This window comes from Brassica napus, chromosome A9 (genome assembly GCF_020379485.1).
Source record: "Brassica napus cultivar Da-Ae chromosome A9, Da-Ae, whole genome shotgun sequence".
NCBI lineage: Eukaryota > Viridiplantae > Streptophyta > Magnoliopsida > Brassicales > Brassicaceae > Brassica > Brassica napus.
Genome location: NC_063442.1, coordinates 4012065 through 4027373, shown reverse-complemented (window position 1 = coordinate 4027373; position 15309 = coordinate 4012065). Strand labels below are relative to the sequence as shown.

General features: G+C 32.3%; 1 protein-coding gene and 1 pseudogene across 1 annotated transcript; one reads left to right on the top strand and one right to left on the bottom strand.

Moving 5' to 3' along the window:
• Positions 1–5448: 5448 nt before the first annotated feature.
• Positions 5449–11615, top strand: LOC125577986 (annotated as a pseudogene).
• A 2096-nt stretch (positions 11616–13711) lies between these two features.
• Positions 13712–14933, bottom strand: LOC106428411 (probable carboxylesterase 18). Its single transcript, XM_013869169.3, has one exon. The coding sequence runs from the start codon at positions 14824–14826 to the stop codon at positions 13819–13821; it is 1008 nt and encodes a 335-aa protein (XP_013724623.2). The 5' UTR covers positions 14827–14933; the 3' UTR covers positions 13712–13818.
• Positions 14934–15309: the final 376 nt, after the last annotated feature.

Here is a 15309-nt window from a genome sequence, read left to right as displayed (position 1 = left end):
CTCCACAATGAGCTAAAAAAACCCAAGATTTTGATTCTAAAATTTTTATGGCTCATAGAGTCATAGAAGCTAACGATTCTAGGCGGGTGACTTTCGTTTGTGATTCTGTGTGCTTGGAGAAGCCTTATGTATGCTAAGGAACTTATCTCACCAATTTAAGGTATGACATCGAGTTTTTTTCCAGATCTGTTCGTCAGACGACTTACTTGGGAAGTCGTCTGGCTGTAGACGACTTACCTGGAAGTCGTCTGGCTGTAGACGACTTACCTGGAAGTCGTCTGGCTGTAGACGACTTACCTGGAAGTTGTCTGGTCAACGCAAAGATTAGTTTTGCAATTGACTTTGAAATCTGTAACCTGAGACGACTGAAAGTTAAGTCGTCTACTATTGTTTGATTTCAAAATTTTTTTCAAAGAACCTAGACGACTTACATTTCAGTCGTCATAGGTTAGTTTTGCATTTGACTGGATAATTACAGAAGTTTGACTTCCCCAGACGACTTACATTTCAGTCGTCTGTCGAAAATTAAAATAATAATATTTTTTTAAAAGTAAACGACTTACAATTAAGTAGTCATAGGTTAGTTTTGCAATTGAAAAAAAAACTTCAAGATTTAATTATACACAGACGACTTATAATTCAGTCGTCCACTGGACGACTGAATTATAAGTCGTCGAGGATTTTTTTCCGAGATTCTGGTCAAACCTCGTAAATCCTGGACGACTTACATTTCAGTCGTCTCGTGGACGACTGAATTATAAGTCGTCTGTATATAATTAAATCTTGAAGTTTTTTTTTTCAATTGCAAAACTAACCTATGACGACTTAACTGTAAGTCGTCTACTTTTAAAAAAATATTATTATTTTAATTTTCACTAGACGACTGAAATGTAAGTCGTCCAGAAAAGTCAAACTTCTGAAATAATCCAGTCAAATGCAAAACTAACCTATGACGACTGAAATGTAAGTCGTCTAGCTTTTTTGGAGTTTTTTTTTAACCAAACAATAGTAGACGACTTATTTTTCAGTCGTCCGAAATAACAGATTTCAAAGTCAATTGCAAAAATAACTTCTGCGTTGACCAGACGACGTATAGTTTAGTCGTCTGGACAACTTAGATTGAAGTCGTCCGCGTCTTCTCCGCTAGTTTTTAAGTCTTCTACGTTAGTTTTTGAATAACTTGTATTTTTAAGAGTGATAGGTAACTTCAAGATATGTAAAACTCATATTTACAAAATATGTTCTCTCCCTTAGTTTTACTAAATTTGACTAAGTTTTTCAACGCAAACTTATAAAAAATATGATATGCTTTGACTAGTTACTATTGTTTGTTTCCATCTCTTAAGTATTATTGTTATAGACAATAATGATGACTATTGTTATGAGTTGGAAGAAGGGTTAAATGCTTCTTAAAATGTTGTATCAATATGAAGCTACCAACATTCTTGTTTATTAAGATGAGAAAATGCCATTGGAGTTTATTATTGCATATGAGAGATCCAAAGATAAGAAAAAGGCTACTGAAGTCTATTATTTCATTGATTTGTAAATGTGTAAACACATTGTTAGCACATTTAATACATCTTGGAAAACATTATTACTGATTTTATAAAAGAGTAGACATGCAATTCACAAACAGACCACAAACAAAACTATTATAGATCATTCCTCTACAAAGACAAGCTTGGATTCCACTTGAGTAGACAAGACCAGACGACTTTTAAGAAGTCCAGACGACTTTTAAGAAGTCCAGACGACTTTTAAGAAGTCCAGACGACTTCCAGGAAGTTCAGACGACTTTGTCAGAAGACTTTTAGGAAGTTCAGACGACTTCCAGACGACTTTACAGGAAGTCCAGACGACTTTTAGGAAGTCCAGACGACTTTCAGACGACTTCCAGACGACTTCCAGACGACTAACAAGTAAGTCGTCCCAGAAGTCTTCCAGATCTGAAAAACCTGCATATCAAATAAATCCAGATCTGAAAAACATGCATATTCAAAAACGTTCAAATGGCTTAAAAACAGAAAAAATGAGTGGAAAATTAGATAAATCTACCTTTACAGAACACACAAAAATACATATCTAAAAATAATAGATCTACCTTTAAATTAGTGGAAGATGAGTACCATCTAATTAAAAACCTGCAAAAAAGATAGATTAGTAAGAAAGACATGAGACAAAACTGAAAAATTCATATAAAGTTTGGTGTTTTCAAGTCAAAGAGATTAGAGTGGGTTTGGAGAGTTTTAGTTTGGAAAAAAGTAAGAACTTTATACAACAAGAAGTTACCAAATGAAGAAAAATCAGACATAAGAACTTACCAAAACGCTCAGAAAAATCCAGACGACTTCCTGGAAGTCCAGACGACTTCCTGGAAGTCCAGACGACTTTGTCAGAAGACTTCCAAGAAGTCCAGACGACTTTGTCAGAAGACTTCCAAGAAGTCCAGACGACTTCCAGACGACTTCCAGACGACTAACAAGTAAGTCGTCTCAGAAGTCTTCCAGATCTGAAAAACCTGCATATCAAATCCAGATCTGAAAAACCTGCATATCCAAAAACGTTCAAATGACTTAAAATAGAGAAAATGAGTGGAAGATTAGATAAATCTACATTTATAGAACACACAAAAATACATATCTAAAATTAATAGATCTACCTTTAAATTAGTGGAAGATGAGTACCATTTGATTAAAAACCTGCAAAAGAGATAGATTAGTAAGAAATACATGAGACAAAACTGAAAATTCATATAAAGTTTGGTGTTTTCAAGTCAAAGAGATTAGAGAGAGGTTGGAGAGTTTTAGAATGATGAACATTACATTTTTGTTGCAGCCATTTGAGAGGAGGAGAGAGAATGTGTAAATTTTTCTTTATATAGGGAGACAAAAAATCCAATTAGGTTAAATATTTTTGACTCAGACGACTTCCTAGACGACTTACATTTCAGTCGTCTGTTGAAGAAATTAAAACAGACGACTTACATGTAAGTCGTCCAGAAGAGTTTAATATTTTTAGTGGGAAATTAAATATTTTTAGCGGGAAACTAAAATAGAAGACTTTCCAGACGACTTACAAGTAAGTCGTCTGGTTTAAATTATTTAAGCGGGAAAATAATTTTTTTTAAAAAATTTAGGCGGGAATATTTGGACGACTTACATGTAAGTCGTCTGTTTTAATTTCTTCACCAGACGACTGAAATGTAAGTCGTCCGAGTAAAATGATCCGGTTAGGTTAAAACGTACATTGGTAAAATTAAAGGTTCGGTACGATGTGGACGACTGAAATATACGTCGTCCGGGTAAATTATTCAACAGACGACTGAAATATAAGTCGTCCACACCCTAAACATAACCCCTAAACTTAATTATCTAATTAAACACTTCATAAAACCAAATCAAACTTGAAAAGTGTTTACTATACACAAAATAAACACATAGGTGAAAACTAATTTTTGAAAAAAACATTTTAGTTTTCCAAAATCTAACCCTAACAATACATACAATACTAAAACATATGTTTGCCAAACTCCTAAACCAAAGTATTTCATGATTCACTACTTCCACTCATCTATCTTCAAAACAAATCAATTTTATCATATCTTAATTTATATCACTTAAAACTGTTTATAATTACTTGATTTTTATTTTTCACGCATCAAAATATTTTTTTACAAGATTTATAAATTATTTTTAAAATAAACTGGTACCAGACGACTTACACTTCAGTCGTCCAGACGACTTCCAACATCTCAGACGACTCAGACGATTTACTGGGGCTATATTCGTAAAAATGGCTTCTGTTTTTTTGTTTGGTCACAAGGGGTTGAGCTGTAATTTCACTAGGCTTTTAGGTTAGTTTTGCATTTGATTCAAGTTTGGGTATAGGTTTGGGATTAAAATCAAGTTGTGGGTTAGTTTTGGCAAAAACCCCTTAATTGTATCCGAAATTGCTTTAGTATTCTGCCTCCTTATACGAGCGAAGTATGTTTTGTGTTGAATGTTTTCCCAAGAACCAAGAGAAACCCAACTAACTGAATAAGAACAGAAACCAGCCGTTTAAAAGATCTTTGTTTTGATGGCAAATACCCTCATCTGCATCACACCAAGCACTCAAGTCAAAGTATGCATTGCCTTAAGTAATATTCTCTGTTCCATATCAGATATTGTACCACACAAATGGCTGCATCCCAATGCTCCTGTTCGGAGCTTGCATAAATTGGGAAAGAGTACGGATTTCTTACGGCAACTAAGGTCTCGTTACTCTCAAGTAAATCAATCTTCCAATTAAATGTCGATATCTAGTCGGTTCTGAAATCGTTGCACCTTCAACCAACACAAGTTGCTGATTCTGATACACCGGAATCAATGCAGGCTTCAGTGATATTGTCAAGAGCAAACTTCTGTTGGCATAAGTTGATCCATGAATCCAGATTGAACACATTGATAACATATATTATAAAGTAGTGAGAATCAACTCATGTGAAATAGATCATAAAGAAGATCTCTCTCATGGATCTAGCTCACGAGGCACTACTGCATAGTATCTCTATAAAACCGACTGGTCGTGCCACAACCAACCTTCTGTCAGTCAGTTGCTGGAGTTTACTGGGAAAGAAGTTACTTCTATTGATGGTAATTATCTTGTCAGTTTTGTCTTTGCTTAAGTTTGTCCTCCCTAATGCGAAATTTATCACGTTTTCAACAATCTTCTATTTTATTCGTAATTTATCCGTTAATTAAATGCAAAGGTGTTGATGTAATTTTGTCGTAATGTAACAACAACTTTTCGACGACATGTACAGATCGTCTGTCGTACGTTTACGACAAATTTACGATGAAAATTTGTCTTTCTAGGTTTACGTTTAGTTCAAATTTGATTTCGTCGTAATATATATTTAAAGTCCTCGTAAAATTAAGACCACACTTCTGTATTCGTAATTTGTAGTCAATATGGCTACTTTTCTTGTATTGAAAGAATATCATTATCCTATTGTACATTTTAGTCAACCAACGTTTATACCTTATAGGAACAAAAATGTTTGCAAAATTATGTCTTCTTGCAATTATTTTATTAGATTCATAACAAAACTATGTGAGACGTCGATATATATACGTTTCGTTGAATGTTTTTGATCTTGAAATATGTTAACTGCAGAATACTACAATCAAAAGTTGTTGACAATTATATAGAGACAGCCAAACCATCATCATCATCATAATTCCCATATATATACCGAATTATGAGGGAAATCATTTTTCACAATTTCTCAAATATTTTGTATATAGTACATCCTATAATTATAGAAAAAATAATAAGATTTTCCAGTTTATACATATTATGACATTTAATAAAATACAATAAGATTGAAATTAATAAGTTTTTAATATCTTATGAAACTAAAATTAACTTAAAAATTTAAACAAAAATCAACAGCAGAATATCATGTTTGTCCCGGTTCAAAAGGTTCTCTTTTACAGACAAGAGATTTTTGAAGAAAATATACGCTAACATATGCCTTACAGGTACTATCATCTTGTATCTTGGTACCCTTTAGAGTGAACACTATGAATGATTGAATTTTGCAAAATTTGGATTTGCCTCTGGCACCTCAGTGTCGCAACATTTTGGACCACTTCATAGTGCGACTGAGCCTTTCTTTCTTTCTTTTTTCAGGCTACCAGCAAGAGAATCTACATTTGTATCATACTGTTGCCTCTTCTATCTGAGTATTCTCTACAACCACAGGTTTCTGATGCACAGTCTATTGTTAGCAATGTGAAGGTCAGTTCCAGTATCTTAAGTGATGTCTCTTGTTATCTTTTCGTCTTTCTGTCATAACTTTTGTCGGAATATTAACAATTTTTGTTGTTGTGTATTCTTTGTAAATATTTTGCTTTTAGCTTTTATCTTTGATTTCTAAATAACATATTAGTTGAGGTGTTTCGTTGCATTAGTGAATAATATTTATAGATATGTTACATTTGTGTTCAGGTTATATTTTAAGCATCTACAAGAGAAGCTCCTTCTTACTGAGGTATGTTTACTGTTTCCGTGTCTGCTTCATTTTCGGTTGCCTGACCTTTGATGAATGATTCTTTATAATTCTTTATTATGCACTAGACAAAGTTAAAGGAGTCAGAATATCAATTAGCACCTTGGCAGTCAGATGTGAACCACTCAAATGATTCCCCAGTTGGTGTAGGCGTTAACCCACTCAGTACGTTCATATCCCTCAGTGTTGTTATATCATAAGCTTTGAAATGAACTGAGTCTTATATTACTTCTTGTGTTTTCACCAGACGAAGGATTCTCTATATGATCAAACAGCCATGGAGTGGGATTCTAAGCGCTGGCATCAAGATGAGCCAGGTAGCTCACTATGAGTAGTTTCCAGTTTGATGATTCTAGAAGGTTTTCGCCTCTAGTGACGGGTTAGTTTTCCACTGCAATAGATTGCTATTTCAAACAGTATCCTCCAAACTACTAGCACAAAAAACTATAACTAATCCATACCAAAAGCCGGAACCGAACTAACCAAAATTACCGAACTTATTCCGAAATATCAACAAAATAACCGAAATAAAAAACTCAAGTAGGGTTTTCAAAAACCAAACCGAACCAAACTTTATTTCGGGTTAATCGGTAAGATTTATATTGAACCGAGCTAACCAAAAACCGAACTACCTGAACCCGCAGGCCTATATCATAGGGTTGGGATCCTTCATTCACTTTTATATCATCCAAATAACTACAAACAAAACATTTAGCTTCTTCTCTTTCTTAGAGTTGGATCTAATCCGGAAGACTGACTTTGTTACCCATGAGGGGAGAAAAGGGAGTGATGGCTACATCTTGCCTCTTTGTTTGTTATTAAATCTTAACTTTTCTTTAAAAAATTAAAAGTCATTTGATTCATTGTGATTGTACCGATGATTCTTGACTTATAAAAACAAGCTGAAAAGTCATTATATTTTTTGGCAGTTAATCTTGACTCTTGAATCTTTGTGCTGACCCTGCAACTTCCTTGTTATTGGCTAATTATTCTTAATACCCCCTCCTTCCTGCACGTTGATTGTTCAAAGGATTTTTTTCCTATGCTTAGTTTTTATAAATTCATGTCCCATCTGGGAGACATGATAATCTCACTTCTCAAAAGAATCAGATTATTCATAGACCAAATAAGGTGTTGTTATGACTATAATCATTTTCTAGCTTCTTAGTGATCTCCTGGTTGTATGCTTACTGAATAGTAGTTTAGATGATTAAATGAGTTTTTATGTGTACCCAGTCACTTCCCAGGTTTTGAGATGCCTCAGCAACAACCTGGTACGACTAGTGAAGATGAATCTCGTGGGCTGGAAGCAAGTAGAGGACACTCCAGCTAAGCATGTTCAGTTTCTCGAGCCTCTCAGCAAGATAGTGATGGAAGATGCAAAAGGAGAGTCAGATAATACCAAAAATTCACCATATGTGCCTGCGTTTGATGATCCTCCTAGCTCCTCAAATTCTCCTCTTTTTGTCTCCCGTTCTTGAAGAACCGTCTTCCTCATCCGATGAGGTTAGGGATTTAATCATAATGGAAATATTATAATTCATTTTACGGTCTTTCACTTGTCTCAATGTTTTGAACTACTATTCGACAGATGAGGATGATGACCGTTGCCAGCTATAAGGACCTACAAATTCAGGAGAGCCTTATCCTGGACATGAGCTTCAGGCGTGTGTTACTCTATTAATGGAACAACAAGCTGTAATTTTGAGGTAGGTAAATGTTTTTCTTACTTGTTTTGAGTTGCATCTAAATCTATCTTTCTTTTCATGATTTGCAGTGGGTGTGTTCTCATTTAGAAGATGGATCTGTGAATTACATTGACGGTACATTTCTCTCCTGCTGACAATATCTTTATTCTGGAAGTTATCTTTCTCTTTTGTTTCTTTTAACTTGATATGGACATATGAACATTAATGCAGGAGCAAAGCAGCCAAACTATCTGGTCACTGCTGATGATGTTGACTTATTATTTGCTATTGAAGTTCAGCTTGGATGACAGGAACCGCAAGGTTAGTATCTTTTTGTATGAATGAGATCTTCTTTTTTTTTTTAGAGTAACTCTTTCTGCACTGTTATAAAAATGAGGCGCCTAGGGGTAAATCGGATCTGAACAAAATCTTTTCAAACCGATTTTTTAAAACATCAGTCTATGCTTTCAAAAAAATCGATCTAGGCGCCCGCGTAAACAATAATCCTCAATAAGGTGTCTAACCTCCACCTAGCGATTTCTTGAACATTGCTTTTCTGTGAAAATCAGAATAGACTTCATGCTAAAAGCTCGTGAGAAGATAAGATTAGCTTTTAGCATGAGAACTGCTTTTGGTGTTCTTACAGTATTGTAGCCTGCAGACTTAGTTTTAATTTTTCATGTGGTTTGCATTAATCATTTGCTTTACATTCTGATTTCAGGGGCAGCTTGTCAAGGTCTTTGCCAATGAAAATCGGAAGATAGCTTGCCGTAAGTTTATCCATAAGTGGTTCCCTTAAATCTGAGACGTGCTTGGAGTACATATAGGTAGCAGTAACCCTCTTTTATATTTTCACAGATCCAGAGATGCAGAGCCATATAGAGAAGACTCTTCATAGTGGTCATGCTTCATACAAAGTTTCTGTTTCGGTATTAACATTTTCTATTCCAACTCCTATGTTTGGGATATATGTATTCTTTGACCTTTTTTGGATTAATACTTCATATGCATGCGGCTTTGAACAGACTGGTTTCTTGAATATATGGGAAGAAGCTATGTTATCTATTAAGAGAGAAGGTTACAGTATCAAGTGTAGTAACGATATCATGGTTGCAGAAAAGTTCTCATCTTCAACTTCTGTAAGACCTTCTGCCTTATTTGTCTCTGTCTTTTCTTCTCATAATAAAATAAATCGCCGTCTGGGACTAATATTAAAATATTGATTCTGGTACCTCTCTAGGTAACAATCCCGTTTGGGCAGCCTGAAGAATTTGTTATAACTGGTTCTAATGGTACTGAGTATACTTTACGAGGAGATCATGGATCAGCAGACCTTTGCTGGTAAGTAGAACTCAACTTTCTTGCAAAAGTGGAACGTAGACCATAAGAACGCTTCTAGTTTGATGATCCTGATGCAAGTTGTTTAGGTCAGTTTGCGAGTTTAAAAGCCGATTTATTCAGTATATGCATCTCATCTTGGTCCATTGGTTTGTGAGCTTGTCTAAAAGTGGAATCTCAGTAAGAATTAGATAGACAAGTGTAGGGGATAGAATCACACTGTGATCCAATAAATGATACACTATTGTTCAATCTATGTCTGTTTCATATCCCCCATTATAAGGTACTAGGTGATTTTCCCGTGCTCATGCACGGATATAAATGTTTTTGAAGTAAATATACTATAATAATTGATTGCTATTTACTTTTAATTTTAAATTAATTTATAATTTGTATGCATCATTTATATTTATAATATTATATTGCTTTAATAATACATATGATTTTATATATGTTATATTTAATCGGTTTTGTTGTTTGTACAATCAATTTAAATATCATTTGCGTAATTGGGATTGCATCTCTGAATTCAACTATAATATTTTTTATTCTAAATATATTAAAATTTTGATTAATTTCTTATTTGCATTTAGGTGGTTGTTGTCTTAAATATGTAAATATATTTTATGAAGATTATGTATAACTTCAGATATATTGTGTTTAGAATAAAAAAATAATAAAATAAACTAAAGTGTCTGATTCCAAATTACATAAATTAATATCACGATAATATTCTCAAGTCTCATGCATATATATAAATTTTAGAAAAAAACTAAATCGTAACAGTTAATTAATATTTTATTTCATTTTAATATGTTTTGAGTTGTTCTATAATTTATATTTATAAAATAAATTACTATTCTAATAAAATTATATATTTTTATCGTAGTTAAATCTATGATTTTAGATATAAGTTAGATTAGTCGAATCATTCCTGTTGTGAGTATATTGAGTTACTGTTATTCTTTCAAATTCAAATGAAATATAATTACTTTTTATTATAACCAAGTCAAATCAAATCAATTTTATTTATCGTTTAAACATGTATGTATTTTCATAATATTTATCAAATTATATATTGATGTTTTTTAAAATCTATTAAAAAATAAAGTGATGCTCAATAGGAAGTTACATACATAAGTAGGTGATGCATTTTTGGAAGTTCATGAACTCATATTAATATTTTACAATAATTAAAATAATTTATAAATTCTAAATAACTTTATGCCTTTGATTTATTGAATGGAAACTAAAATTTATTCTAAATAACTTTATGCCTTTGGTATTTTGATTATGTCTATATTAAGTTACACAAACATAAAATTTAAAAGAAAATTTTATATTAAGAAAACAAATAACTTTAATAATGATAAAATATAATATATCTATTTTGCAACTATTTGATCAACAATTTTTTTTGTCTTTAATATCTCTTAAAAATAAGCAGTAAACAAAATTGTTATTTTATTTGAAAATAATATTATATAAGTAAAATATAATTTATCAATATTTTTTTGATGTAATTGGAAGATATTATAGTCAAAACAATATATGAAAAATAAATAAAACACTTCAATAATACTAATTATAAACTATTTTTAGTCAATTAAACATATATCAGTTTATGTTTCTCAATTATTTTATTTAATCTTCTAAGAAAATAAATAGATATGTAAAAATACTTCTATTAGTTTGAATTTTTTTGTATTGTTTAAAATTATGTTTTAAAAGAAATATTATTTCTTTTTCTAATATCAAGATTATCTGTGTAAATTTTTCTTAATGAAATCAGATCATATACAAATTTATGTTTTTCATCTAAGAAAATATAGATATAAATAAAGTATTTTATTACTTAAAAAGTATATTTATGTTATATAAAAATATTTTTAAATGTAATATTACTATTTTGTGAATTTTGTTTTTTGAAATCATATTATATATATACATATATTTTCGTTTTCAATTTTTTTTTTAACTTTATAATTGTTTTTTTTAATTATAGGTATATGTTTTTGGAAATTTTTTATTTAAAAGGAAACTAAATAAAAAATAAATAATAGTATTTAATATTTTTAATTCATTAAGGGTATCTGTGTAATCAACCATCGTGAGAGTTAATATGAGAGCGACACATAGGAAATTGACTTCTCAAATAATATTATAAAGATTGATATTTTTGTTGTCTTTGGCAGCTCAAGAGATGCAATAGTACTCACCCTGAGATTGTTTACCATGAGGGTAAATTTTTTTTTTTAATTTTAGAAGACAATGAGAAGTAATCAGCCACAATTTAGTAGAGATAACCATAAGGTTACTTACTTTTTGTTTTTGTTTTGCTAATTGGTTGCAGGCTCTGCAGAGAAAGAAGGGAAAGAAGAAAGGATTTTTGTTTAACAAATAATAGATTTTTGTATATAGTTTACTAATGGATGTGGCTTATGTCAGTTGCAAATCATTTAGATTTCCCCACCTTGTTGCCTTGTCAAACAATTTATTCATGATAAATGGAAAAAAAAAAATGAAAAACAGTTTGTATCTTGTATTTATAAGAACCCTACTAAAGTCACTTCATCACTGCAAATATTAATGCCTCTGCATTCACATTACATTCTATATTGTTAACCTGTTTGGGACACACTAAACAATTAACCTTGAAATACAACACGTGAGACTTCATTTCTTACTTTTGGAAGTTATTGTGAGAATCTAGAAGAGAGAAACAGTTCACCTAACTCAATGCAAAATGAATTGGTTTAGCACAAAAAGTCGTCTCACACCACTTATGAGGACAAATGGACGGAGAATCACATGTCTCTGTGTAGACGTAACAAAACAATACTACAAATCTCAGCAAGAGTGTTTCAAGACAAGTTAGCTGGATATAGTAAATAAGAACCGGATCGGCATTGAATCTTTGCTACCGAAATGCATTTATGCGCGCTTCACATTAACACCAAACTACCAAACAACTTGTCTTTCCTAGGAATGGACTACTTGCTGGCATTCTTGGATCTCATCATACACGCAATCAACTCATACAATAAAACAAATCTTGTGCTAGGCACATGACCAATTCTAAAATTTAATGGAAAATAAACATTTTTAGGTTAATTTTAACAAATTGTTTTGATAATAATTTAGAAAGCATACAACTTACTTATTTAATATTTTTTTTTGAAAATTTTAGAGATTAAAACAAATATTTCGGCTGTACTCAGAACCGGATCTGATTAGACATTTACAATTTATTAGATTTTATAGAAGAGTGTGAAGTGTAAAACAAACAGATACTTTAAAATTGTGAACACTGGATTATAATAACATTTAGAATAATCATCTATCTTACTAAAACAAAAACTTTTGTTAGACCTAATCTTTATTTTGTAAGTTTTTAAATTAAATACAATATCTACTTTATAGTTAAACATACATTAAATCACTGCCTAACTTTTATTTTGTAAGTTTTTAAATTAAACACACACTTCTAATTTATAGTTAAACCTACATTAAATCGCTAAAATTTCTTTTTTATACTACTAACTATGTTTCCAAACAATATACATTTTTTTATACTACTATCCATATTTCAAAAAAACATTATAATTAATCTTGTGTCCAAACAATATTGAAAAATTCAAAATATTTCTAAAACAATGAAAAATAAATAGAACTTATTTATACAGGTTTAAATACTACAAAACATTTCAATCAACAATAAATCAATTAAATCAACAAATTATTTATTTATATTTCCTAAATAATGGTTATATCATTTATTTAAGTAACATAATAATTCAATAATAGCCATTACATGAAAAGTATATATATATATATATATATAAACGTGATACATTGTACGATAAATATAATAACAAAAATAATTATAAAAATGTTCAAAATATATGTTATCTAAAGAAAATGCTTAACACTAATTGTTAACAACAAACTTAAACCAATTATAATATAAATCAAATTATTAACAAAATAAATTACACAAACAATTAAAATAAAATTAATTAAGCTATATAAAAGGAGTAATATGAACAAGAAATATTTATAGTTCTTCATTATTTTATATCTATCATTTTCTCTATTAAAATTATGTACAAACGTCATAATTTTATAAAATTGTAAAACAATGAATTTTAAAATTTAGATTGAAAGGTGACAAATTATGAAACTATAACAATTTAAATCAAATTGGATTATATATCGATCATCCATCGGTTCAATCGGTTAGTATCAAATTTTAGTGATTTTTTGAAAATATGGATTTTTTTATAAACTTAAATCGAATTATCGGATCACTGGATTAATCCGTTTGACTGCGGTTCAGTTTAAATTTTAAAGAACTGAATTAAATACAAAAATATTTTAAAACACAAAATTCTCACAAATTAACAAAATATTTGTTAAGTTATTAATAATTTTTTTATATGACAATATTATGCGTTTGCAAAGTGTGGATCAAAATCTAAATACTTTTTAATCTATAAAAAATCACGCCTTAATAAATAACGATAATTTAATTGATAAACAGATAAAGCATGCCTCAATACATTTTTTAATCAAAAGCATACCGGGTCTAGATCTAAGTACTTTTTAATCTATAAAAAATCACGCCTTAATAAATAACGATAATTTAATTGATAAAAAGCATACCTCAATACATTTTTTATCAAAAGCATACCAATTCATTATTAATCGAGTTAACTAAATAATCATAAATTGTTAAGCTGAGAGTGAAGCTACGCGCTCCTCAACGAAATCCTTAATCCGCTGAACTAACTGGCCAGCTTCCGGCAACTCAGGGAAGATATAAAACGCATGGAACATGTTTGGATACTCGACTAGTGTCGCTCTTTTCCCGGATAACTGTAACCACTCACAGTAACTGATCTGCCAATCTCTCAACGGGTCGAACCCGGCCACAACCACCATCGTATCCGGATAATCCAGACCCGATATATCAACCACGCTCGGTTTCGCCGCCTCGTGGTCCCGGTTCGCTCCCTCCGGCAACATCGCCCTCCAGCACCAGTCAGTCCGATCCGGCGAAACTAACGGCATTCCGACGAGTCTCCTCTCCGCCTCCGTCCTCTCTTCTCCGCCGAAGAACGGCTGAATCGAGATAATTCCGACGAGTTTCACGGCGGCGAAGCAACGCGCGCGAGAAACTCGGATCGCCACGTTGTGCGCGATGTTCCCGCCGGCGCTGTCTCCGGCGAAGAAGCACCTCGAGAGATCGGCGTTCGCCGGGAGAACCTCGCCGCGATTCTCCTCGAGGAATTTCACGGCGTCGAATCCGTCGTCGTACTGGGCGGGGTAACGGTGCTCCGGCGCGAGACGGTAGTTGACGGAGACGACGTACGCCGGTAGTTTTCCGGCGAATCTCCGGCACACGTTGTCGTAGGGATGAGTGTTGGGGCTGAGGAAAGCGAAACCTCCGCCGTGGAAGAAGATCACGACGGGGATACGGTCGCCGGAGATGTGCGGAGTGTATAATCGGAACCAGAGGTCGCGGGAAGGATCCACGACGAAGTCGGAGGACGAGACGGAGTTGACTGGGTTGGGATTGGGAGGAGCGCGAAAATCGAAGAGGCGGAGGAAACGGCGGTTGATGGAGCCGTCGGGACGCTGAGCGTTATCGGTGAAGGTGGAGATAACGGTGAGGGCGATTCTTGTTTTTAACGGAATCGTTAGCTTCTTCTGGTGGTTAGGTTGCGACTCTGTTGCCATTATCTTCTTTTTTTTACGTGGAGGAGTTTAATGAACTGTGGTTGGACATGCACTTGACTATTTGTGTATATATATGCTCAAAATAAATATTTCCAGCTGTGTTTTTTGTTTTTTTAATTGATAAAGAGGGGAATGGTTAGAAGAACAACCAATGAAGATTATGGTTACGTGTGAAAGATATCATCCATGGAGTTTTGAAAGGAAACACGTTAACAAAAAGAAGAAAGATATAACTAAAAAATCTCGAATCTTTTGAAATACATTTTGAATATGGTTTAAGGGGCATCTCCAACTCCATTCAATTTTCTCCTAAATATAAAATAAAATATATTTTAGTTATACTCTATTTTTTATTTCATAATAGAATTTACTTCATAAACGGAGTAATTCATTCTTTGTCGTTGATTCTTTAATTATGAAATGAAAAATAGACTAAAATTGAAATATTTTTATCATATGTTCTATTTTATTTTATTTTATAGA